At 44.1% G+C, this 26,016-nt stretch overlaps 1 protein-coding gene across 13 annotated transcripts in view; it reads left to right on the top strand.

Annotated features, from left to right (window-relative positions):
• The window catches only part of LOC121540545 (prominin-1-A), a 112,392-nt gene that overhangs the window by 63,009 nt on the left and 23,367 nt on the right, over nucleotides 1–26,016 (top strand). For 8 of the 13 annotated variants that reach the window (XM_041849531.1, XM_041849507.1, XM_041849581.1 and 5 more), the window contains 12 exons: nucleotides 15,253–15,373; nucleotides 15,605–15,668; nucleotides 15,958–16,047; nucleotides 16,297–16,320; nucleotides 17,068–17,297; nucleotides 17,391–17,465; nucleotides 17,580–17,643; nucleotides 17,938–18,097; nucleotides 19,805–19,957; nucleotides 23,484–23,607; nucleotides 23,723–23,826; nucleotides 24,745–24,829. In XM_041849531.1, coding sequence (XP_041705465.1) covers nucleotides 15,253–15,373; nucleotides 15,605–15,668; nucleotides 15,958–16,047; nucleotides 16,297–16,320; nucleotides 17,068–17,297; nucleotides 17,391–17,465; nucleotides 17,580–17,643; nucleotides 17,938–18,097; nucleotides 19,805–19,957; nucleotides 23,484–23,607; nucleotides 23,723–23,826; nucleotides 24,745–24,829 — 1,294 coding nt within the window. The remainder of the gene's footprint in view (nucleotides 1–15,252; nucleotides 15,374–15,604; nucleotides 15,669–15,957; nucleotides 16,048–16,296; nucleotides 16,321–17,067; nucleotides 17,298–17,390; nucleotides 17,466–17,579; nucleotides 17,644–17,937; nucleotides 18,098–19,804; nucleotides 19,958–23,483; nucleotides 23,608–23,722; nucleotides 23,827–24,744; nucleotides 24,830–26,016) is intronic. The other 5 variants (XM_041849573.1, XM_041849547.1, XM_041849538.1 and 2 more) reach the window with 1 other exon arrangement.

Below are 26,016 nucleotides of genomic sequence, written 5' to 3'. Positions count from 1 at the left end.
GGAATGGAAAAGCTATGTCACGCACACACAGACGCACACACACTCACACATGTGAATCCACACATATGCATACATGTTCACACAAACGTATGTGGCAAGAATTTCCAGGCGTGAATGTATTAGGCCTGCATGTTTGCCTGTATGTGTGTGCCAGTGTGTGTGGTTTGGTGCAGCTATACTGGGCTCTGGCTGGCCCAGTGAGTGACCATAGGCCACATCACAGTGACACCAGTCCTCCACTTGACTGGGAGGGACTTCTCACTGGAGAGAGAAAACCTTAGGGACCCTCTGTGTGTGTGTGTGTGTGTGTGTGTGTGTGTGTTGTGTGTTTTGTGTGTGAGACTGTGTGTGTGTGAGACTGTGTGTGTGTGAGACTGTGTGTGTGTATGAGACTGTGTGTGTGTGAGACTGTGTGTGTGTGTGAGACTGTGTGTGTGTGTGTGAGACTGTCTGTGTGTGTGTGTGTGTGTGTGTGTGTGTGTGAGAGACTGTGTGTGTGAGACTGTGTGTGTGTAAGACTGTGTGTGTGTGTGAAACTGTGTGTGTGAGAGACTGTGTGTGTGAGAGACTGTGTGTGTGTGTGAGACTCTGTGTGTGTGTGAGACTGTGTGTGTGTGAGACTGTGTTTGTGTGTGTGTGTGAGACTGTGTGTGTGTTTGCGCCTGCTTGTTTGTGTGTGCTTTCTCTTATGAAAAGAGACATTTCAACCTAAAAGCACCGTACACTATCCTGTTGTCAACACACTCCATGTTACAGAACAGTGCACTAGTTATTACATTTGAATCCACCAATCTATCCCTACAGTAGCTTCATGCAGTGATTTCAGATTTACAGTGCTATTGAAATCACAGCGATATAATTATGTATTGAGCATTGTAAGTTAGATAGCTAACTTATTCTTTATGTTATACAGTACAGTCTTAAAGAGACAGTGTGGGTTTATGGCTTTTCTAGAAACAAAATTCCCAACCCCTTCATGCACACAGAGCATCTGACCCATTGAAATATAATCTTAGATTGTAACATGTGGTGTTGGTAGTGTTAACCCCATTGTAAGATGTTGTGTCAGTAGTTTTAACCCTATTGTAACATGTGGTGTCAGTAGTGTTAACCCCATTGTAACATGTGGTGTCAGTAGTGTTAACACCATTGTAACATGTGCTGTTGGTAGTATTAAGTAACCCCATTGTAACATGTTGTGTCAGTAGTGTTAACCCCATTGTAACATGTGGTGTCAGTAGTGTTAACCCCAATGTAACATGTGGTGTCGGTATTGTTAACCCCATTGTAACATGTGGTGTCAGTAGTGTTAACCCCATTGTAAGATGTTGTGTCAGTAGTTTTAACCCTATTGTAACATGTGGTGTCAGTAGTGTTAACCCCATTGTAACATGTAGTGTTAACCCCATTGTAACATGTGGTGTCAGTAGTGTTAACCTTATTGTAACGTGTGGTGTTGGTAGCGTTAACCTCATTGTAACATGTGGTGTCAGTAGTGTTGACCCCATTGTAACATGTGGTGTCAGTAGTGTTAACCCCAATGTAACATGTGGTGTCGGTATTGTTAACCCCAATGTAACATGTGGTGTCAGCAGTGTTAACCCCAATGTAACATGTGGTGTCGGTATTGTTAACCCCATTGTAACATGTGGTGTCAGTAGTGTTAACCCCATTGTAAGATGTTGTGTCAGTAGTTTTAACCCTATTGTAACATGTGGTGTCAGTAGTGTTAACCCCATTGTAACATGTGGTGTCAGTAGTGTTAACCTTATTGTAACGTGTGGTGTTGGTAGCGTTAACCTCATTGTAACATGTGGTGTCAGTAGTGTTAACCCCATTGTAACAGTGTGTTGTCAGTAGTGTTGACCCCATTGTAGCATGTGGTGTCAGTAGTGTTAACCCCATTGTTTCAAGGAGTCTTTACTTTTGCTTGTGTGTTGTCCATTAGACATACCGATAGAGAAGACACATGACCAAGCTAAGCTAGCAGCTGCTATTGTATGTCTGCACAAAATTAGCTTTGTTAAGCTGGGGATAATAACCTAATAAGGACTAAGTAAATACTCTGGTCACCCCATGTCCACTCTAAAGCCCCTTTTCACTATGATAGTAAGACAGTATTAGGGAACCATAGGTGCTTATGACAAGTCTGGTAAGTAATGCATTATGATGGTACCAATAGTGGGTTCGTAATTAGGACTGGAGTTGATACAACTCTTATACAACCCTGAGCAACCAACCACCAAGGATACTTGGTATGGAGTCATGGATGCTAGCATTGGTGTCAGTCTTGCAGTCTAAGGCTACATATCAAGGCCTGAAACACCTCTTGTCTTCCATCATACAGTACGACTACCCAGGGTCCTTGGAGGGGAAGGACTGTGACGCTTCCTGTAGGTGCACTGCACACACACACACACACACTTATGTTACTGTGTACTTTACTTTGTGTTAGGTGCCCTGAACTGACAATGTGTCCTTACATGACACGACACCAGGGGGCTAAATTGCATGTTAGTGTGAAAGCCTTTTAGCTAGCATAACACTGAATAATGTATTCACTAGCTGGTTAATTCTTTATAGGAGATGTTACTGAGCTGCACTGAGGTTTTGAGTGTGACCTTTTGTGATTTGGAAAATGGAATTCCAAAGTAATGTAAATGTTATGTAAATTAATATAGTTGATACAGTGAGGGAAAAAAGTATTTGATCCCCTGCTGATTTTGTACGTTTGCCCACTGACAAATAAATTATCAGTCTATAATTTTAATGGTAGGTTTATTTGAACAGTGAGAGACAGAATAACAACAAAAAAATCCAGAAGAACGCATGTCAAAAATTTTATAAATTGATTTGCATTTGAATGAGGGAAATAAGTATTTGACCCCGTCTCAATCAGAAAGATTTCTGGCTCCCAGGTGTCTTTTATACAGGTAACGAGCTGAGATTAGGAGCACACTCTTAAAGGGAGTGCTCCTAATCTCAGCTTGTTACCAGTATAAAATACACTTGTCTACAGAAGCAATCAATCAATCAGATTCCAAACTCTCCACCATGGCCAAGACCAAAGAGCTCTCCAAGGATGTCAGGGACAAGGCTGGAATGGGCTACAAGACCATCGCCAAGCAGCTTGGTGAGAAGGTGACAACAGTTGGTGCGATTATTCACAAATGGAAGAAACACAAAATAACTGTCAATCTCCCTCGGCCTGGGGCTCCATGCAAGATCTCACCTTGTGGAGTTGCAATGATCATGAGAACAGTGAGGAATCAGCCCAGAACTACACGGGAGGATCTTGTCAATGATCTCAAGGCAGCTGGGACCAAAGTCACCAAGAAAACAATTGGTAACACACTACGCCGTGAAGGACTGAAATCCTGCAGGGCCCGCAAGGTCCCCCTGCTCAAGAAAGCACATATACAGGCCCGTCTGAAGTTTGCCAATGAACATCTGAATGATTCAGAGGAAAACTGGGTGAAAGTGTTGTGGTCAGATGAGACCAAAACCGAGGTCTTTGGCATCAACTCAACTCGCGTGTTTGGAGGAGGAGGAATGCTGCCTATGACCCCAAGAACACCATCCCCACCGTCAAACATGGAGGTGGAAACATTATGCTTTGGGGGTGTTTTTCTGCTAAGGGGACAGGACAACTTCACCGCATCAAAGGGACGATGTACGGGGCCATGTACCGTCAAATCTTGGGTGAGAACCTCCTTCCCTCAGCCAGGGCATTGAAAAAGGGTCGTGGATGGGTATTCCAGCATGACAATGACCCAAAACACACGGCCAAGGCAACAAAGGAGTGGCTCAAGAAGAAGCACATTAAGGTCCTGGAGTGGCCTAGCCAGTCTCCAGACCTTAATCCCATAGAAAATCTGTGGAGGGAGCTGAAGGTTCGAGTTGCCAAACGTCAGCCTCGAAACCTTAATGACTTGGAGAAGATCTGCAAAGAGGAGTGGGACAAAATCCCTCCTGAGATGTGTGCAAACCTGGTGGCCAACTACAAGAAACGTCTGACCTCTGTGATTGCCAACATGTACAAAAACATTTGGGTGGTCCTCTGTAGCTCAGCTGGTAGAGCACGGCGCTTGTAACGCCAGGGTAGTGGGTTCGATCGCCGGACCACCCATACACAAAAATGTATGCACGCATCACTGTAAGTCGCTTTGGATAAAAGCGTCTGCTAAATTGCATATTATTATATTATTATAATTATGTTTTGCAGAGGGGTCAAATACTTATTTCCATCATTAAAATGCAAATCAATTTATAACGTTTTTGACATGCGTTTTTCTGGATTTTTGTTTTGTTATTCTGTCTCTCACTGTTCAAATAAACCTACCATTAAAATTATAGACTGATCATGTCTTTGTCAGTGGGCAAACATACAAAATCAGCAGGGGATCAAATACTTTTTCCCCTCACTGTACATGTAGAGTAACAATGGCCATCCCTCCTCCCGGAGAGCTACTGGGCATGCAGGCTTTTGCTCCAGCCTTGCTCTAATACACCTGATTCAGTGGATCGGCTACTCGTCAGTATCTTGTTTGGCTGAATTAGCTGGAGCACAGGGAGGGCTTCATACCCTGAGTGTTGACCACCCCTGTCATTCAGAGATAATAGGGAATGGGGTCTCTAGAGACTGGATAGAGAGGACTGGGAAAGCACTGTCCTGTCCTAGCACAACACAGCTGAATACAGGCCATTGTTAGGACAAGCAAAGCCATGGAGCCACTAGACCGTGTAATGCTACACTGCACAGAGTACTGGCCTATATTAATTGCTATAGGCTAACAGGTAGCGCTACACTGTTTGTGTTCACAGTTATCATAACTTGTTTCCTGTGGTCATATTTTTCATGTCTCATTGACTTTGTTGCTCTTGTAGACATTCATTTCATACAGCATATTTCGTCAAGTTGCTGTATAGCTTACTATCTCAAGAAGAGTTGCCGTTTTTCTCATTCCAACTGAAACATTTGTTTTGTTGACTCTGTGGTCTATTGGCAGTCTCAGATTCAGATTAGAATCACTCAAAGTGAGTTGGGAATTCACTTGCTGCCATCTTCAAAGCCCCTTTGTTCATCGGTAGAGATTCCGCTGACCTTGCTGGACAATGCTGACAGAGAGATGGAGAGAGAGAGAGCGTTAGAATGAAAGAATGAATGGGGGAGACAGATGGAAAGAGAGAAAATAACGAGAGAGGGGAAATTAGAGTGAGAGAATGAGGGAGGGAGAGAGGAGAGTTGCACAAAAGGCCTTTGTCATCTGGTAGCCATTTTGATTCTCCCTAGATCTGCATGCCTCCATGCCTACTGCCTTGCCCTAGTAGCATCATGTCCATACAACCTACGTGTTATCCAATAGTCACCATAATGATAGTCTCCATTTTATTCTCCCAAGAGCTTGTGTCTACATGAGCATCAGCACAAAACCTCAGGACTTGGCACACATACTACACACAAGCGAGCAATCCCGCTCCGTTATGGAGCACACGCTGAGCACACACACACTGACTCGCATATACCGAACAAAAATATAAACGCAACATGCAACAATTTCAAAGATTCTACTGAGTTACAGTTCATAGAAGGAAATCAGTCAATTGAAATGAATTAATTAGGCCCTAATCTATGGATTTCACATGACTGGGAATACAGATAGACATCTGTTGGTTACAGATATATTTTTTAAAAAAGGGGGTGGTTCACAATGGGCCTCAGGATCTTGTTGTGGTATTTTTGTACATTCAAATTGCCAATCGATAAAATGCAATTGTATTCGTTGCCCGTAGCTTATGCCAACCCATACTATAACCCTACCATGGGGCACTCTGTTCACAACGTTGACATCAGCAGTCCGCTCAACCACACGACGCCATATACATGGTCTGCGGTTGTGAGGCCGGTTAGACTTACTGCCAAATTCTCTAAAATGACATGGGAGGTGGCTTATGGTAGAGAAATTAACAATAAATTCTCTGCCAAACGCTCTGGTAGACACATTTTTTGCACATTTTAGAGTGGCCCTTTGTTGTCCCCAGCACAAGGTGCGCCTGTGTAATGATCATGCTGTTTAATCAGCTTCTTGATATGCCACACCTGTCAGGTGGTTGGATTATCTTGGCAAAGGAGAAATGCTCACTAACAGGGATGTAAACACATTTGTGCACAACATTTGAGAGAAATAAGCTTTTTGTGCATATGGAACATTTCTGGGATCTTTTATTTCAACTCTTGAAACATGGGACCAACACTTTACATGTTGCGTTTATATTTTTGTTCAGTGTACAATGTTCATACACACACACACACACACACTGTACAGTACACACCTATGAGTGACTCAAAATAGATCTGAATCCATGCTAATTTTCCTCATTGTCCTGACACAGAAGTGAAGCACACACTCCAAATGTTTACAATATGCACTGATTCATCTCAATTTATCAAAACATTCAAAACCCATAGGAAAACAGACAGCATGACTCACTATAAAAATGAGTCAGAATGTCTCTTTATTTAACTATTTGCTCATTATTAGAAAACATTTCATATTTCTATAGATGACATATGCAGTACAATATTCTTTGTGTACTGCACTTTGACCAGGCGTCCCCAATGGCACCCTATTTGCTGCTTTGCACTGGGCTATATAGGGAATAGAATGCCTTTTGGAAAAAAAAACATTATAAGCATTTTGCCCAAAAGCACGTAGGTTGTGTAGTCCAACCTGCATAGAGAGAGACTTACATTATATTTTCTCAAGTCCTTTACTTATAAGCCCCCCTCTCACTACAGTAAATAGCAACTCTGACCATTTTAGAAACTTGTGTTAGTATTCAGCAACTCTGACCATTTTAGAAACTATTGTTAGTATTCAGGAGGGATAGAATGAGTCATGGAAATGAAGACTTAATACATGGACAGGTTCCCCTTGATGTTCTTGGAGCTAATTAACACTAGAACAACACACACTGTTTGAAGTACGGAAGTTACTTTTTTAAATGAATAAGTTATGCATAATATGCAGTAATGTGTTTTGCATGTACTTTCAATATGTTTACTGCCTGAATGGTTACAGACAATTGGCTATACATGAGAGAGTGTAAGGCCTAGATCTCAAATAATTTCAGTTGTGTTAAGAGTGTGCTATACAAGTTGTGAGCCACAGCATATCACATTCAACCATTTCACTGGGCATTTTAAATAAGTTAACTTTCCCAGAGGAAGGGGGAACGTAAGCAGGTTAGACTGTATTCAGTTGAAGGCCTTGTACACTATTCCTATGATGCTGGTGGAACAGGTAGTGGTTTTGCTGTAAGGACTTGTACTGCCACCTGCTGGCATTTATGCTATTGCTGTGATCATACAAGGCTTCCAATAAAGGGGAACTGCACCCACTGATTTGGCCTCGTTTTTTGGCTTGCTCCTCAAGAAATGCTGGAGGCCATGACAGAAGCCAAACTTGAGTTGGCTTGGGGGGTGTGGTTTGATGTGGGTGTTTCTTGGGTGTGTCCTTGTCAACACCAAGACACACCCATCTGCCAGAACCTTGCCTGCAGCGGTTTCTCCCCACTCAATCACAACAAGCAAACCTCCTGCAGGTTGAGTTCCATAAGTACAGGCAGTTTGGTGAGATTCCGGAGGAAGCTTTGAATAGGTCAGTAGCCTACAGAGTAATATGAGAAGAATGCAATTGCTGAATTTATGTAGATATTCTAAACTAAGCGTTTTGATAACTTTCAAATGTAGTAACAGGTCCATGTAGAATAAACAACCCTTTACATAATACCATAGAAGCAGTGTTCTGCTAATATAACAATGTGCACCTTCCATTGTCATTCCCAGCTGATGCAGATACTGTGGCTATCTGCATTTTGTCTGGTGGTAATGGGGCTACCTTGGCAACATGTCAGAGTGGTCATACCTTCCTGTCTGGTGGTAATGGGGCTACCTTGGCAACATGTCAGAGTGGTCATACCTTCCTGTCTGGTGGTAATGGGGCTACCTTGGCAACATGTCAGAGTGGTCATACCTTCCTGCCTGGTGGTAATGGGACTACCTTGGCAACATGTCAGAGTGGTCATACCTTCCTTTCTGGTGGTAATGGGGCTACCTTGGCAACATGTCAGAGTGGTCATACCTTCCTGTCTGGTGGTAATGGGGCTACCTTGGCAACATGTCAGAGTGGTCATACCTTCCTGTCTGGTGGTAATGGGGACCTTGGGGCTACCATGGCAAAATGTCAGAGTGGTCATACCTTCCTGTCTGGTGGTAATGGGGCTACCTTGGCAACATGTCAGAGTGAACTCGAAAGGGGGTCATACCTTCCTGTGTGGGCTGCTCAACGAGTATACAACAGGAGTTCCCTGATCCTGCTGCAGAATACACAGGGTTTCTCCCTCCACATTTTGACTGATACAATTCAATAATAAAAAAATACAATACACGTAAAGGTTGTGTCTAGTAACATTTTCATGCTGAGTGCCAGGTCTTTCTCCATTTAGAGACATCAGCATCAATCCCATCTGTCAGTCTGGACTTCATCACATCATCTTGCAAGTCTCCATGTGCTGGCTCCATACATGTTTCTGTGAACACATACACACATAGTAGCTGTTCTATTACCAATGGCAGTTAGGATAGGTGATAACTGACACACAAACAGATACTATGTTGAAGTTTGAACAGGTCAGATAAAACCTAACCAATCATCATCTCCCCATCAAACGACGATGCTGGCGTCTGGCAAAAGCACTCTCCAGTCCTCTCCATCTGTAGAAATAGGCAGAGTTAAGGAAGAGTTCATCAGTGACACATGGAATGAAAAGGGTGTTTCTATTACTGGACATTTCTGCTGTACTGTGTTATTAGTAATCACCTTCAGTCCACGTGTGGCAAAAGTTAGTTGATATTTAATCAATGGAAGATGGAATTAAAATGGCGGAATTAAAAGTTAAAGGAGAAGGATAGGCTACAATGACCAAGAGCCAACAGATAGGCTGCTACTTTATATTCTGGATGGAGTTGTTGTTATTTGTAACTGTATGATGAGAATGCACTGCAGCCTCAATTAGCCTAGCTAGCTAACCTTAGCTATCTGAACTAGCTTCTCCTGGTTTGATGCAATCAAAGACAGGTATTACGTAATCATATTGGATGATAAATAACCTAGCTATGACAGCTATTAGTCTACTATAGCGCGAGTCGGCTTGGTTGGTTGCTGTCCCTCCCTCCTTGCTCCAAATGTCACTACTCCCAGTAGGCTACGGCCCCTCCCCAGCCTCCTAGAGCGGCACCTCGACCTCTCTCTCTCGCTTTATCAGCACTGGTTAATAAAGTAGCTTACAAAAATACTTTTCTGCTGCTTCCCTCACTCAGATCGGACCGGGTCTGGATCTGACCAGGTCTATACGGAATGGGTCTAGTTGTCCTCGGGTCCGTTCGGAACAGGTCTTTATATTTTAAAATTGTATTTATGCATATCAGGTCGGGGTGGGAAAGCCACAGGTTCATTTCTGAACGGGTCCGACTTTTTGGATCCGTGAAGCCATCTAGCTGGAGGTAAGGTCTTTGCCAGCACCCCATTGATGGGCATGGCAGTGTAGATCAGCTCCTGGCCCCTCATCAAAGATACTGGTCGGTCACATACAAACACACACACAGAGCACATAGTACATTATCAATAGTGGTTATGATTAGCATGGTGAAACCAACCTGATCGCTGCATTCATTTTTCTATTTCACTTCTGATATCGTGATATGTGAAGTGAAATAGAATGGTAAACGCAGCGATCAGGCTGGTTCCACCAGGCTAGGTTATGAAGGTGAATTGGGACAAAACTCCAAACTGTTTTGTCACCAAACTGATTCAAGTGTCCTCCCTGTTCCATTTCTAGGAATGCTCACAGCAAGGGCATGTCTGGTGATGCTGACGGTCGCCTTGCTGGTCTTCTCTATGTTGCATGTTTGGCTGCAAACTTGACATCTCTCAAACAACTGCAGCAGGCAATCCTCATAAACAATGTACTTCCTCATCTTATGAGGTGGTGTTGACTGGGAGGGCCGTTGACAGTGTGATATAATAGACAGACAAGTGGTAAATTGCATTTTGTTATATAGAAAAGAACAAAGCTTTTTGCTAATGCACTTCACAACTTTACTAGTTTATCAAACTGGGTATTTTTTTATAAAACATTTCACATAACACACATTACCGTTGTTAATAAAGCCGTCTGTGTCATCAGGGCAGTAACTCGCTAATTCTAGAAAATTCTAGATCATCACTACTGTAGTTACCACAGACACAAAGTTATAAACCCAGCCTATTTCTACAATTTCTCATCTTAAAATGTGATTTTAAACCTAACCCGTAACCCGAACCACACTGCTAACCTTATGCCTAACCCTAACCTTAAGACCAAGAAAGACGAGGACAAAACAGATTGCTAATACATTTAAACATGTTATTAATAATATAGCCTCAAAGGTAATACAACATACCGTCCCCTCCTGTACTCCCTGTTCACCCACGACTGCGTGGCCACGCACGACTCCAACTCAATCATCAAATTTTGCTGACGACACAACGGTGGTGGGCCTGATCACTGATGACGATGAGACAGCCTACAGGGAGGAGGTCAGTGACCTGGCAGTGTGGTGTTGAAACAACAACCTCTCCCTCAACGTCAACGTCAGTAAGACCAAGGAGCTGATCGTGGAAGACAGGAAACGGGGGCGAGCACGACCCCATCCACATCGATGGGGCTGCAGTGGAGCGGGTCGAGAGTTCCTCGGTGTCCAAATCTTACAAGTACTTAAAATGGTCCACACACACGCGAACAGTGGCTCTTCCCCGTCAGGAGGTTGAAAAGGTTTGGCATGGGCCCTCAGATCCTCAAAAAGTTATACAGCTGTACCAATGAGAGAATCTTGACTGGCTGCATCACTGCTTGGTATGGCAACAGCACCGCCCTCGATCACATGGCGCTACAGAGGGTGGAGCGGACAGCCCAGTACATCATTGGGGCTGAGCTCCCTGCCTCACTGGGGCTGAGCTCCAGGACATCTATAGCAGGCGGTCTGAAAGGAAGGCCTGGAAAATCATTAGACTCCAGCCACCCAAGCCAAAGACTGTTCTCTCTGCTTCCGCATGGCAAGTGTTACCGGTGCAGCAAGTCGGACACCAACAGGCTCCCGAACAGCTTCTATCCCCAAGCCATAAAACTGCTACAGTGAGGGAAAAAAGTATTTGATCCCCTGCTGATTTTGTACGTTTGCCCACTGACAAAGACATTACGTCTATAATTTTAATGGTAGGTTTATTTGAACAGTGAGAGACAGAATAACAACAAAAAAATCTGCATGTAAAAAATGTTATAAATTGATTTGCATTTTAATGAGGGAAATAAGTATTTGACCCCCTCTCAATCAGAAAGATTTATGGCTCCCAGGTGTCTTTTATACAGGTAACGAGCTGAGATTAGGAGCACACTCTTATTAAAGGGAGTGCTCCTAATCTCAGTTTGTTACCTGTATAAAAGACACCCGTCCACAGAAGCAATCAATCAATCAGATTCCAAACTCTCCACCATGGCCAAGACCAAAGAGCTCTCCAAGGATGTCAGGGACAAGATTGTAGACCTACACAAGGCTGGAATGGGCTACAAGACCATCGCCAAGCAGCTTGGTGAGAAGGTAACAACAGTTGGTGCGATTATTCGCAAATGGAAGAAACACAAAATAACTGTCAATCTCCCTTGGCCTGGGGCTCCATGCAAGATCTCACCTCGTGGAGTTGCAATGATCATGAGAACGGTGAGGAATCAGCCCAGAACTACATGGGAGGATCTTGTCAATGATCTCAAGGCAGCTGGGACCATAGTCACCAAGAAAACAATTGGTAACACACTACGCTGTGAAGGACTGAAATCCTGCAGCGCCCGCAAGGTCTCCCTGCTCAAGAAAGCACATATACAGGCCTGTCTGTAGTTTGCCAATGAACATCTGAATGATTCAGAGGAGAACTGGGTGAAAGTGTTGTGGTCAGATGAGACCAAAATCGAGCTCTTTGGCATCAACTCGCCGTGTTTGGAGGAGGAGGAATGCTGCCTATGACCCCAAGAACAGCATCCCCACCGTCAAACATGGAGGTGGAAACATTATGCTTTGGGGGTGTTTTTCTGCTAAGGGGACAGGACAACTTCACCGCATCAAAGGGACGATGGACCGTCAAATCTTGGGTGAGAACCTCTTTCCCTCAGCCAGGGCATTGAAAGTGGGTCGTAGATTTATTTTTATTTATTTAACCTTTATTTAACCAGGTAAGCCAGTTGAGAACAAGTTCTCATTTACAACTGCGACCTGGATGGGTATTCCAGGATGACAATGACCCAAAACACACGGCCAAGGCAACAAAGGAGTGGCTCAAGAAGAAGCACATTAAGGTCCTGGAGTGGCCTAGCCAGTCTCCAGACCTTAATCCCATAGAAAATCTGTGGAGGGAGCTAAAGGTTCGAGTTGCCAAACGTCAGCCTCGAAACCTTAATGACTTGGAGAAGATCTGCAAAGAGGAGTGGGACAAAATCCCTCCTGAGATGTGTGAAAACCTGGTGGGCAACTACAAGAAACGTCTGACCTCTGTGATTGCCAACAAGGGTTTTGCCACGAAGTACTAAGTCATGTTTTGCAGAGGGTCAAATACTTATTTCCCTCATTAAAATGCAAATCAATTTATAACATTTTTGACATGCGTTTTTCTGGATTTTGTTGTTGTTATTCTGTCTCTCACTGTTCAAATAAACCTACCATTAACATTATAGACTGATCATTTCTTTGTCAGTGGGCAAACGTACAAAATCAGCAGGATCAAATACTTTTTTCCCTCACTGTAAATAGCAAACAAAATGGTTACACTGACTATCTGAGTTGACCCTTGTATTTTATTTATATTTTTTCACTGTCTCTATGCACACTCACAGGGCCCTACACACTCACACACACTGTCACTCCCACACACACACAAACACTGACTCCATCATCTGCTCACTCACACATAATATGGACATACATTTATACTGACTCTACACACCCACACTCACATACAATCTGCTGCTACTCTGTTTATCATATATCCTGATGCCTAGTTACCTTACCCCTATACATATCTACCTCTATCACTCCAGTATCCCTGCACATTGCAAATATGGTACTGGTACTGACTGACCCAATACATAGTATGCTGACCTACTTTCTCCTGTTCTTCTTATTTCTGTTTCTCATGTGTGTTTTTTTTGTTCTACCTAATTGAAACATTTTGAAGTGCAAGAAAGGCATTTCACTGTACTTGTGCATGTGACATTAAAACTGGAAACTTCAGTTGAGATTGGTGGACATCAGTTGGTAATCAGTCCTATCCAGACCCTCTGTCTCTGCTGATTGATTCTCTCGTCTGATTCCCATGTCCTCTTACAGTTGAGCCTTGGGACGAAGTCACTGTCCTCAACGGATAATAATAATAATCATAATCATAATCATAACAATACATTTGATTTTAAGAGCCTTTCAAGTCACCCTAGGACACAAAAATGTCAAACATAATAAAAGAAAAAAAACACAAGATTGAAAAGAGATTTTAAAAAATAGACTACCTCTTCTGTTTCTTCCAGGGTGGTTATTTTGGTTGCAACAGCCTGGGCTACTAGAAGGGCTGGACACCCTGGTCCTCTTACAGGTGACCCATGGTCCTCTCTTTCTCTTGGAGGGCGGGACCCTCTGGTCCTCTCTTATGGGAGACTCTAGACACTTCACATCCAAACCACTCTAACCTACGGAATGAAAGAGAATACACACAACCAGACTCACTAAAAGACACCAGCTGTCTTCACAAATGTTGAATGTGATTATGTTTTCCTGATAAACTTGGAGTTTGATACTCACCATCACTCAGGGAACTGGCTGGGTGAGTCCTTTCTGGTTCTGCCTACCTGCTTCTCAACCAGGTGACCCATTATGGAACCGCCTGAGGGTCAAGGAGGACACAGGCAAGCCCTCTGGTGTTCTCAGGGCTGGAGCTCTGGAGGATCTCATGGTGCTCGCCCACCATGCCCTTCAGATCCACAGGGGCCGTAGCCACTGCCTGGTCCTCAACCCCCAGAGTATCGGTCCTGGCCACTGGGACTTCACGGCTTTGATCTTGATCAGAGGATAAGGGGGGTTTGGGCTCTATGAAGAGGCCCACCTCTCTGGACTGTTCTAACTGGTCATCTGACTCCAAGTCAAAGTCAGACTCAAAGCCTGAGTCGTAGCCCAAGTCAGGATCAGACCCTTCCTGGTCAGATAGTTGGAGTCAGACTCATAGCCATGGTCATTCAGATGCATTGACATTTTAGCAATCCAAAGTTACACAGAGTGTCTCAAAACGACCTGTCTTCTCAGAAGGTTAAGGTGTTTATGGGGCGGTTGTTGATTCTGTTTCTAGAATGTTGTGGGTTTTACAATGTTATTGATGGTTTCTATGGCAAACCAAGTTTGATTTGTCGAACCAGACTTCTAAAGTATAATGGTTGGCTATGTGGCCAGGGAGAAATGGACATTCAATCCAAACAACTTAATTGTCCCCCTGTGTGGAATGGTACATACAATGAAATGCATACAAATTATACAAATATTGCAAAGCAATAAAGGCAATAGATGACCTAACAGATGACATCAATTTAAAAAAGCTGCACTCACAGTCTGTATAGTTTTACTATACTGGTGCTGGTCACAGTGTTTCTGAATCTGTGTGTGTCTTGAGTGTAATACCACACATTTGGTTGTTTCGTTCATTCAGCATAAAACTACATTTACAGTCATTAGCTGGCTCCGTGGACTAGTTCAAAGTATCAACAACAACTAAACTCCAATGATTATTGTGGTATTTGTAAACTGATTAGCGGTCTGTGTAGCATTCATAACTGACAGAAGGTGTGAATGAAAGCTTGACATGAATTCCCTTTCAATAAAATCATAAGGCTGTGTTTACACATGCAGCCCATTCTGATATTTTGCCCAATTATTGGCAAAAGAGCTTATCTGATTGTTCCTAAGACAAATTAGTGGAAAAATATCAGAATTGGTCTGCCTGTGTAAATGCAGCCATAAAGCTTAAAATATCTGGATTATAATATTTAAAACACTCTTAGCTTAGTGTGTGCTAGCCTATATCTATTTTAATGTTCTGTGTGTTTGTGTTTGTTGTCTGTCTGCAGGGCTGGAGTACTGTGTGCGTATGCAGCTAACCAGAACCTGAGCTCCCAGCTCAAAGGCATGAAGAGACTGGTTAGCAGCAACCTTAAGGACCTGCAGACCTTTGCCAATGAGACGCCAACGGTACAGCCTTTTTACGGTAGCTGCAATGACAGTTAACTGTAGGTGTGCACACAAGGCTAAGTAGAGAATGTAAGAGATGGATAGATTAAACGTCCTCATGTATATTGTATGCTTCGGAAAGTGTGTGTGTGTGTGTGTGTGTGAGATAGCGAGAGACTGACAGAGTAACACAATCTCGGACTAAAAACAGTCCTGCGTTTCTGTGACTTTCTTCTGCTCTTGTTTTCACAGCAAATTGAATACCTAATAGCACAATACGCCACTGCCAAGTACTCAGTCATTTCTGACCTAGATAGTAAGTAAAGTGCCTGAGGCCACGTCTCCATATTGTCTTTGTTCAGTCTATTGTCTGTTGCAGAAAACGATGAATCTATGGCCATATCAGGTCCCCTAGATACATAACAGAGTTGGGGTCAATTTCATTTCAATTCAGTCAATTCAGGAAGTCAACTGAAATTCAAATGTTTCTATTGCTTTTCTATGAGAGAAATTGGAATTGGAATTTGAACGTCTGTTTACTTCCTGAATTAAAATGTAATTGACCCCAACCCTGATACATAATGATGCAATTTCCACATCCTCAGATGTGGGTCCTCTGCTTGGAGGGAAGATTCATGAGGAATTGGGCAAAGAGGTGCGTCCTGCACTGGACGGGGTGCTCCGTATGGCTGGAGGTATGTCCTGTCCTTATGATGTAATTTCCTCTTTCAGACAGATGCTGTAATTGTTTTCCTCTCTACCACACTGACAATACTGCCCTCAAATTGGACATAAGTTATAAGGATATTTTAAGAATATACTGTGTATAGTACAGTAGCATTGTAGTTCTTATAGAAATATCTTGTTAATTAGCTCATAACAAGGTGTACTTAAATGGCTGAAGTAGACATCCTTCTCTTTCCTTTTTATTTGTTGTCGTAAAGTCAAAGTTCAGAGGGCCATTAAAGGTAACAGTAAATTAACCTTGACCGGTGACCCCTTGACCTTGTGACCTTGAGACTTCACCCTTGTGTCACTCTTGTGATTGGTCCCCTTGTGGTTCTCCTGGCTCTTGAGCCAATTGTAGCCTGGTCCAAGATCTGTTTGTGCCATTGGCGTGAGAATGACCATAGGAAATGGCAAGACAGCAGAAACAGTTCTGGGACCAGGCTAAATCGCTAGACATCCCTGTGTGTGTACAATATACTACCTGCCTCTATTTGGAACTGTCCAAACCTACCTTGTGTGCCATCTTAATTATGAATCGATATGGATATATTAAGTATATGGCCTCCCAAGTTCCAACCTTGCTCCAACAGTGGATTGAACCTGCAACTGTTGTTCACCTGTTCAATTCTAAAAGCTGCCCCCGTGTGAATATGTGTGTGTTATTTTGTGTGTAATCAAGGCCAGGGTATGGATGTGCATGTGTGTGTATTTGGTTTGTGCGTGCGTGCTTGTGTTTTTGTGAATCTACCGTGTGCATACGTGTGTGGGTCTTTACTATGTGCACTCTCACACACACTTTAAATGGATCTAGTTCTGTCCTTGAGCTGTTCTTGTCTATTAATGTTCTGTATTATGTCATGTTTCATGTTCTGTGTGGACCCCAGGAAGAATAGCTGCTGCTTTCACAACAGCTAATGGGGATCCTAATAAAATACCAAATACCAAATACTCACCACTTCTCCATCCTACCCCGTCCCCATCCCCAGCCATGCGGGAGACCAAGGAGGCCCTGGAGAACGTGAGGGTGTCTCTGGAGGTTCTCCAGGAGGCGACAGGGAAGCTCCACTTCAACCTGAGCCTGGTGCGCTCCAGCCTGAACAGAACCCTCAACGATCCGGGCTGCAGCAACGAGGACTCGGATGCCACCACCGCCCAGCTCTGCCGCTCCATCCACAGCTCCCTGGCACAGCTCTACGTCAGCGCCAACTTCACCCGGGTATGCTGGCACACTTAATTAAAGATGCTAATAATAGTGATACTGTAATAATTAGATTAATATAGCACAATATAAGTATGTGATGTGTTGCAGTTACCTGATGTGAACAATCACCTGGAAAGTGTGAATCAGGTGCTGAAAACGGACCTCAACGAAATCATTCAAAAGGTGAGTCTAGAAATGTTGCAAAACCTTTAGGTACTGTATAAGTTGTGAGATTTTCTTTGATATTTGTCATACTGTATCATCAATGCAAACCTTTCTATTTTCTTCTCCAAACAGGGCTTCTCCTCATTCAATGACACTCCAGGCATGGTGAGTGACCAGATGAGGAGCGTAGTCGACGGTGAGTGGCATCTCTTTAACCTCATTTAATGCTCCTAAACAAGTTTCAGAAGACACTAAATGAAGGGTTATATCATTTTGAGTGTTCAACTTTGCATTGCCAAGTCAGTCATGTTCAATATGGTATGAATACTCATTGATGGTAATGTCTTATACGCCCAATAAGATCAATGTCCATATTCCAATTATAGACCTTCACCTGAACTGTTGTACGCCAATAACCCAAAATATAACGTTGTATTACTCCATTATTTCACTAATGCCCCTGAATATATATACACTCTCTCCCTCCCAGGAGCCCGGGGCATGTTGGACGTCATCAGCGCCAACATCAGCAGTTCCTCCAAGGTGTTCCCTGTAAACAGCACTCTGGCCAACTTCACCAACTTCATCAGTCACACACAGTCCAAGATAGAAGACTCCTACCCTGAGATCGATCAGATAGACTTCTATAGGTACAATCAGGAACTGGGCCCCTATTCACAAACTGTGTGTCCTAAATGGTACCCTATTCCCTATATAGTGTGCTACTTTTGACCAGGGCCCATGATGGGTATGGGTGGTATGGGTGGTCCTCTGTAGCTCAGCTGGTAGAGCACGGTGCCTGTAACGCCAGGGTAGTGGGTTCGATCCCCGGGACCACCCATACACAAAAATGTATGCACGCATGACTGTAAGTCGCTTTGGATAAAAGCGTCTGCTAAATGGCAAATTATATTTTTATTATTATTATTAGAACAAATAAAGGTCTTCACCTGCCTGGTCTGTGGTAGATTGACGTAAAGACAATAGAATCTGACAGGCTGTAGTCTCCATTGTTATGGCATCTTATCCTAATGTAGTGGTTGGTTGTTACTTGTAATGGGATCTTATCCTAATGTAGTGGTTGGTTGTTACTTGTTATGGCATCTTATCCTAATGTAGTGGTTGGTTGTTACTTGTAATGGGATCTTATCCTAATGTAGTGGTTGGTTGTTACTTGTTATGGCATCTTATCCTAATGTAGTGGTTGGTTGTTACTTGTTTTGGCATCTTATCCTAATGTAGTGGTTGGTTGTTACTTGTTTTGGCATCTTATCCTAATGTAGTGGTTGGTTGTTACTTGTTTTGGCGTCATATCCTATTGTAATTTTTGGTTGTTACTTGTTATGCCATCTTAGCCTAATGTAGTGGTTGGTTGTTACTTGTTTTGGCATCTTATCCTAATGTAGTGGTTGGTTGTTACTTGTTATGGCATCTTATCCTAATGTAGTGGTTGGTTGTTACTTGTTATGGCATAATATCCTAATGTAGTGGTTGGTTGTTAATTGTTATACCATCTTAGCCTAATGTAGTGGTTGGTTGTTAATTGTTATGCCATCTTAGCCTAATGTAGTGGTTGGTTGTTACTTGTTATGGCATCTTATCCTAAAGTAGTGGTTGGTTGTTACTTGTTATGGCGTCTTATCCTAATGTAGTGGTTGGTTGTTAATTTTATGCTGTCTTATCCTAATGTAGTGGTTGGTTGTTACTTGTTATGGCATCTTATCCTAAAGTAGTTGTTGGTTGTTACTTGTTATGGCGTCTTATCCTAAAGTAGTGGTTGGTTGTTACTTGTTATGGCGTCATATCCTAATGTAGTGCTTGGTTGTTACTTGTTATGGCGTCTTATCCTAAAGTAGTGCTTGGTTGTTACTTGTTATGGCGTCTTATCCTAAAGTAGTGGTTGGTTGTTACTTGTTATGGTGTCTTATCCTAAAGTAGTGCTTGGTTGTTACTTGTTATGGCATCTTATCCTAAAGTAGTGGTTGGTTGTTACTTGTTATGGTGTCTTATCCTAAAGTAGTGGTTGGTTGTTACTTGTTATGGCGTCTTATCCTAAAGTAGTGGTTGGTTGTTACTTGTTATGGCGTCTTATTCTAATGTAGTGCTTGGTTGTTACTTGTTATGGCGTCTTATTCTAATGTAGTGGTTGGTTGTTACTTGTTATGGCGTCTTATCCTAATGTAGTGCTTGGTTGTTACTTGTTATGGTGTCTTATCCTAAAGTAGTGCTTGGTTGTTACTTGTTATGGCGTCTTATCCTAAAGTAGTGGTTGGTTGTTACTTGTTATGGCGTCTTATCCTAATGTAGTGGTTGGTTGTTACTTGTTATGGTGTACTGACTCCAGGGTTCCTCTACAGGTGGATTTGCTGTATTGGGCTGTGCTGCATGGTGGTTCTCATCGTGGCCTTCAACTTCCTGGCCATAATGTGTGGCACCATGGGATATGACAAGCACGCCTCCCCCACCACACGGGGCTGCGTCTCCAACACCGGCGGTACCCTTCTCATGGCGTGAGTATTTCTGGCTAGCTGGCTGGCTGGGTATCTGTTTGGCAGGTTGTCTATCTATCTATCTATCTATCTATCTATCTATCTATCTATCTATCTATTGTGACGTCACGAGAGGCTACACGGCTTTCAGCGGGATTGCTCAAGTAGTGCAAGGAGACAAGGTTCAAACAAAACAAGGATTTTATTAAAGGTCTTGGGAAATTAACGAAAATATAACAAAATTATGTTCTCTTGTGGCTCTTTAAGGGTTAACAGTTCAGGGATGTCTCTTCCACATCCAAAATCATAATTCTCACTCGCTCAGATAACTTTTCCCCAGCCTTACTGTAGTCCACGTTGCAGCTAGTGGCCAACCCAGCAAAAAGTCCTTCCAAATGTCTCTCACGTATTTCCACAGGTGCATATATCCAAAGGTGAGTATTTCCCAAAGGTAAGTATCTCCAAATCCTTATATTCCTCATGGAAGTGGACGTGCAGCACTCTTGTCTTCCAGAGAGCCCAGGTTGGAGACTGTGTCTCTTCACCCCCCACACTCCCTCAGTGTGTCTCTTCCCTTCCCAAACCTTCAGCTCATCAGCTCCTCATTTGTTTCAGCTGCGTGGGAAGATTGGCCATAGAGGGGTGGAGTTCCCGACCATACCAGCAGATGGAGCCATAGCTGTCTGGGTTTGCAGCCACCTCAGGGGATGTAACGTCCCTCCAGGACACAGCCTCTCGTGACATCACACATCCCCCTCCTCGGGACCGACGTCCTCGCCGGGTAAAGGCAGCGAAGAAGGCATCACGCCGGGAGAGGGCGTCCGCATTGCCGTGGTGCTTGCCAGCCTGCTCTCTCTTCAACTCCTCCACCTCTAGGACCAGGGACTCAGCCTCCTGTTGTCTCTCCTTGAGTTTCTTACTGAACGCATCAGCCTTGGTTTTAGCAGAGTTTAGCTTCTGTTGAGCAGCTTTCCGTTCCTTCTCTCTCTCTGCCTCCGCATTCTTCATCTTGTTCTCCAACACCTTGTACTTCTCCTCTGCCTTCTTCTGGACCTCCTTACTACTGCGCAGCCTCTCCAGCTCCTCCTGTTGCTTATGGAAGGAGCTCTGTTGGAGTTTAGCCTGGAGGATATCTAACTCTCCTGTCTTCATGTCTAACTGTTGCTTTAACAAACGATACCTCTCAGCGGTCCCCTTCAGACCAGACAGTTCTTTGTCCAGATTCTGTAGCTCCGTCTCTGTGTCGGTCTGGGCACCTGCCATCCCTATCAGAGCCCGGGCGGGAGTGAGTAACTCGGAGGATTGCACCGGAGCCTTCCCAGGATGAGTCTTGCCTCTCCGTTTCCGAGGTACTCGGTTATCCTCTCCTGAGACTCTCTCCAGAGTGGGTAAAGGCTGGGCAGTCTCCGTCCAATTAGGACAGGGACGGGAGGGAATCAACCACCCCCGCCGTCGTGTGTATGGTTCCCGTGTGCTGGTCATTGTAAGTTCAGTAATGGGGTATTCTCTGGTGTCCCCATGGACACAGGAAACTGGGAGGACTTTCCCCGGGGTCAGACACGTTGGGCCCACCAAATCCTTACGCACCAGGGGTGGCCCGGCTACCAGAATCCAGTAAGGCCTCCACATCATGGTGATTCACAGTTACCGGGCAGGTGGGGGGTCGATCTGGGCCGCCATCTACGACTCCCAAGAGCGAGGCAAAACGGTGTGTGGGTGCTGAGCTGGAGGACTCCGCAGTGGGCATAGGTTCATCGGCTGGTTTCCCACACTGCCAGGAGATATGTCCCATCTCCCCACACCGGTAACACTGTCGAAGTTTCCCCCTCCTGGTGTACTCTTCTTGGACCCGCCTGGTTTCTGGCTCCCCCTGGAGCCGGGATAAGTCCTGACGTGGCTGGGTTCGAGACCTTGGGGGTCCTTTGGACGGGTTCTTCCCATTTGTGGTGGGGGCCGCCCTCCTGGGGTCTTTTTCGGGAAGCATTCAGCATCTCCGCTGTGGCCTGGTACTTTTCCACAGCTTCCACGGTCAGATCAGCCGTGGTCAAGGCCTGTTGACTGATGAACCGTTTTGCCTCATAAGGCAGGGCGCGTAGGTAACGATCCACCACAACGGCCTCCACCACCGCCGCTGCTGTATTCCTCTGCGGATCCAGCCATTTCCTTGCGATTCGGACAAGTTCATGCATCTGCGCCCGAGGAGGTTGGTCTGGTTGGAAGGTCCAGCTGTGAAAGCGCTGGGCCATACCAAACTTTGTGAGTCCATATCTGCTGAGGATCTCAGACTTCAGGGCATCATAGTCAGTAACCTGGTCAGGGCCCAGGTCCCGGACAGCATTCAGCGATTCCCGGTTAGAAAGGGGGCTAACAGACCAACCCACTGTTGCTTGGGCCAGGCTTCCCTAGTGGCCGTGGCCTCAAATGCATGCAGGTATGCCTCAATGTCATCGGTAGCTCCCATCTTAGATATAAAGTCACTTGCCTTTATTGGGCGGGTATTTTGGACCACCCTCTGTCTCTGCAACTGCAATTCCTCTGCCTTCAGAAGGTTGGCTTTCTTTTGCTCCTCCAAGAGAGCCACGTTTACTTGCATCTGGGCTTGCTGGCCAGCAACAAGGGCTTTCAATATGTCCTCCATTTCAGTCGGGCGGGGAGCCTACGGCTAACTTGGAAAACTGGGTGATCAAACCTTCGGTATCCTCCTCTGACATGCACTATTAACGCTGAGCGTGCCTGTATTCTCCACCATCTGTGACGTCACGAGAGGCTACACGGCTTTCAGCGGGATTGCTCAAGTAGTGCAAGGAGACAAGGTTCAAACAAAACAAGGATTTTATTAAAGGTCTTGGGAAATTAACGAAAATATAACAAAATTATGTTCTCTTGTGGCTCTTTAAGGGTTAACAGTTCAGGGATGTCTCTTCCACATCCAAAATCATAATTCTCACTCGCTCAGATAACTTTTCCCCAGCCTTACTGTAGTCCACGTTGCAGCTAGTGGCCAACCCAGCAAAAAGTCCTTCCAAATGTCTCTCACGTATTTCCACAGGTGCATATATCCAAAGGTGAGTATTTCCCAAAGGTAAGTATCTCCAAATCCTTATATTCCTCATGGAAGTGGACGTGCAGCACTCTTGTCTTCCAGAGAGCCCAGGTTGGAGACTGTGTCTCTTCACCCCCCACACACTCCCTCAGTGTGTCTCTTCCCTTCCCAAACCTTCAGCTCATCAGCTCCTCATTTGTTTCAGCTGCGTGGGAAGATTGGCCATAGAGGGGTGGAGTTCCCGACCATACCAGCAGATGGAGCCATAGCTGTCTGGGTTTGCAGCCACCTCAGGGGGATGTAACGTCCCTCCAGGACACAGCCTCTCGTGACATCACACTATCTATCTATATCTCTATCTATCTATCTATCTATCTATCTATCTATCTATCTATCTACTGTGTCTGTCTGTCTACACTTTCTACAGTATATACAGCACTAAGAGTGTGTAGATTGATTGATTGACTGATTGATTGAATGCTCTATCTATGTGTGTCTCCACAGCGGTGTGGGTTTCAGCTTCCTCTTCTCCTGGATACTGATGGGAGTGGTGACCGCCACCTTCCTGGTCGGGGGCAACGTGGAGAAGCTGGTCTGTGAGCCCTTCCACACCAAGCAGCTCTTCAAGGCAAGTTATGATGTGATAACTCTTAATGTGACAATGTTTAGGTATTGTATATGGTCCTTCTCTATAATAATGGTCTAGAACTGTATGATGGTCTTACTGGTCATTTGTGTCCCAGGTTTTGGACACTCCTCACCTGGTGAACCCTGAGTGGAGGAACTTCATCCCGGGGTATATGTACAACGACTCAGACCTGGATCTGACAGTGGAGAGTCTCTACAGGTAATAATGTACTGGATGTATGGATGTAGCACTTACTACTGGGGATTCATTTCTGTGTGTTTTAATGATGGCCAATGTTTTACATAGACTGGCTGGTCTAAATAGAATTAAACTTGATTACTTATGGATAGAACCAGGTCATAACACTAGATATTCCTGTTTTGTGGCAGTGTTTGATTTAAATAAATGTCACAGGATAATGTCTGTGTCAATATTCTACCTCCTCACATTCTATCTGACATTGCTTATAATAAATGATTGAAACTAGGGATGCATGAATTGATTAGTGATCTTTTATGCCTGAGATTTCAGGCATCTCTCGATAAGAACAGGCAGCAAAGCTTCATTATATTTCCTTATAGAGACTAGTCGCCTCAGCTACTACCTAGTCAGGGAGTTAGCCATGACATAGTGTGTACAGACATGACCATCCCTTTACCCTTACTTCACTCTCATTTACATTTTAGTCATTTAGCAGACGCTCTTATCCAGAGCGACTTACAGTTAGTGAGTGCATAATTTTTTTTTCATACTGGTCCCCCGTGGGAATCGAACCCACAACCCTGGCGTTGCAAGCGCCATGCTCTACCAACTGAGCTACTCTCCCACGTGACCATTGAATGTGTTCAGTTATGTAACTACAAACGATGGACCTAAATGTGAAACGTGAGTCATGCATTCTGACTTAATACTTTGCGTTGGATAAGCTCTCTAAAAGTGATTTGTGAGAACACTGCTTATAAAATGACCGGAAGGCAGCGATACAGAGCTGAATAGAGTTCCAACTTTATTCACTGGGTGGCAGCAGAGAGAGCTAACTAACCAAGGAATTAATGAATGGACGTGATAATATTGACATTTCTCACTCTCTATTTCTTTCTCTCTCTCTTTTTTCCCTCTTTTCTTCTCCTCTCTCAGTAATTGCAAAAATAACAGAAGTCTCTACTCTGCCATGCGCCTGGATAAAGTCTTCAATGTCACAACCTTGCTAAACTCCAGCCTGGTCAGTATTCACATGCATTGTGCAGTGTGCACTCACTCACTGTAGGATACTTACTGCATATTTCATACCTGCACATGGTAACACATGGATATAATACGCTTTAGTTACTGTAATCACACTCACACCGAATCAGACCATTTTTTTCAAGTAGTTGAGATGTGTTTGATTTTACTTGCCTAAAACAATGTAACCAATGGAATAGTCCCAAAAATTTCAACTATGCCTATACTGCACACCAGTCAAGCTAAATCAAGTGTCTGTATTCCCACATTTAGATTAATGAGCATTAGCTAACAAAAGGAGTTATTGCCAAAACAAAGAGCAGGCCAGTGAACTGTAGCATTAGCATTCCTTGACTGTTACCTCAGCCTATATCATTGGTCTTCCTTGACACCAGGCCTGTCTAGTGTCTACCAAGAGGACCGTTCTGTATCAGCCAGCCAGCTGGCAAGATTAGCTCGCCTCTTTTATTAAATAGTAAATAAGGATGGATAGAGCTGGCTAGCATAAGTTAGGCTAGGTTAGGGATGGATAGAGCTGGCTAGCATAGGTTTGGCTAGGTTACAAAAAAGGAGAATGGCGGCGGAGGGAATGGGTGCCGTTTTATGGACTCTTAACCAACCGTGCTATTTTGTTAGTTTTTTCGTATTGTTTGTAACTTATTTTGTACGTAATGTTGCTGCTACCGTCTCTTATGACCGAAAAGAGCTTCTGGACATCAGAACAGCGATTACTCACCTTGAACTGGACGAAGAATGTTTCTTTAATGAGTCGGACGAGAGGGATTTGCTACAGACACCCGACAGGGCCCTCATCGCCGTCATTTGCAGTAGAACAAAAATAAGATATCGCGGAAGGAGATCGGGTGCCTGGTAAGGAGTCGGCGATGAGTGGCTAATCTCCCTTTGCCATCGATACTATTGGCCAATTTACAATCCCTTGATAATAAAGTGGACGAACTAGAAGCACGTATATCCTACCAACGGGACATAAATAATTGTAATATCTTATGTTTCACTGAGTCGTGGCTGAACGACGACATGAATAACATACAGCTGGCAGGTTATACACTGTATCGGCAGGATAGAACAGCAGCCTCTGGTAAGACAAGGGGTGGCGGTCTATGTATATTTGTAAACAACAGCTGGTGCACGATATCTAAGGAAGTTTCAAGGTTTTGCTAACCT

The sequence above is a fragment of the Coregonus clupeaformis genome, chromosome 3, assembly GCF_020615455.1.
Source record: "Coregonus clupeaformis isolate EN_2021a chromosome 3, ASM2061545v1, whole genome shotgun sequence".
Classification (NCBI taxonomy): Eukaryota; Metazoa; Chordata; class Actinopteri; order Salmoniformes; family Salmonidae; genus Coregonus; species Coregonus clupeaformis.
The sequence above is the reverse complement of the archived record's forward strand: the minus strand, read 5'-3'. Positions and strand labels throughout refer to the sequence as shown.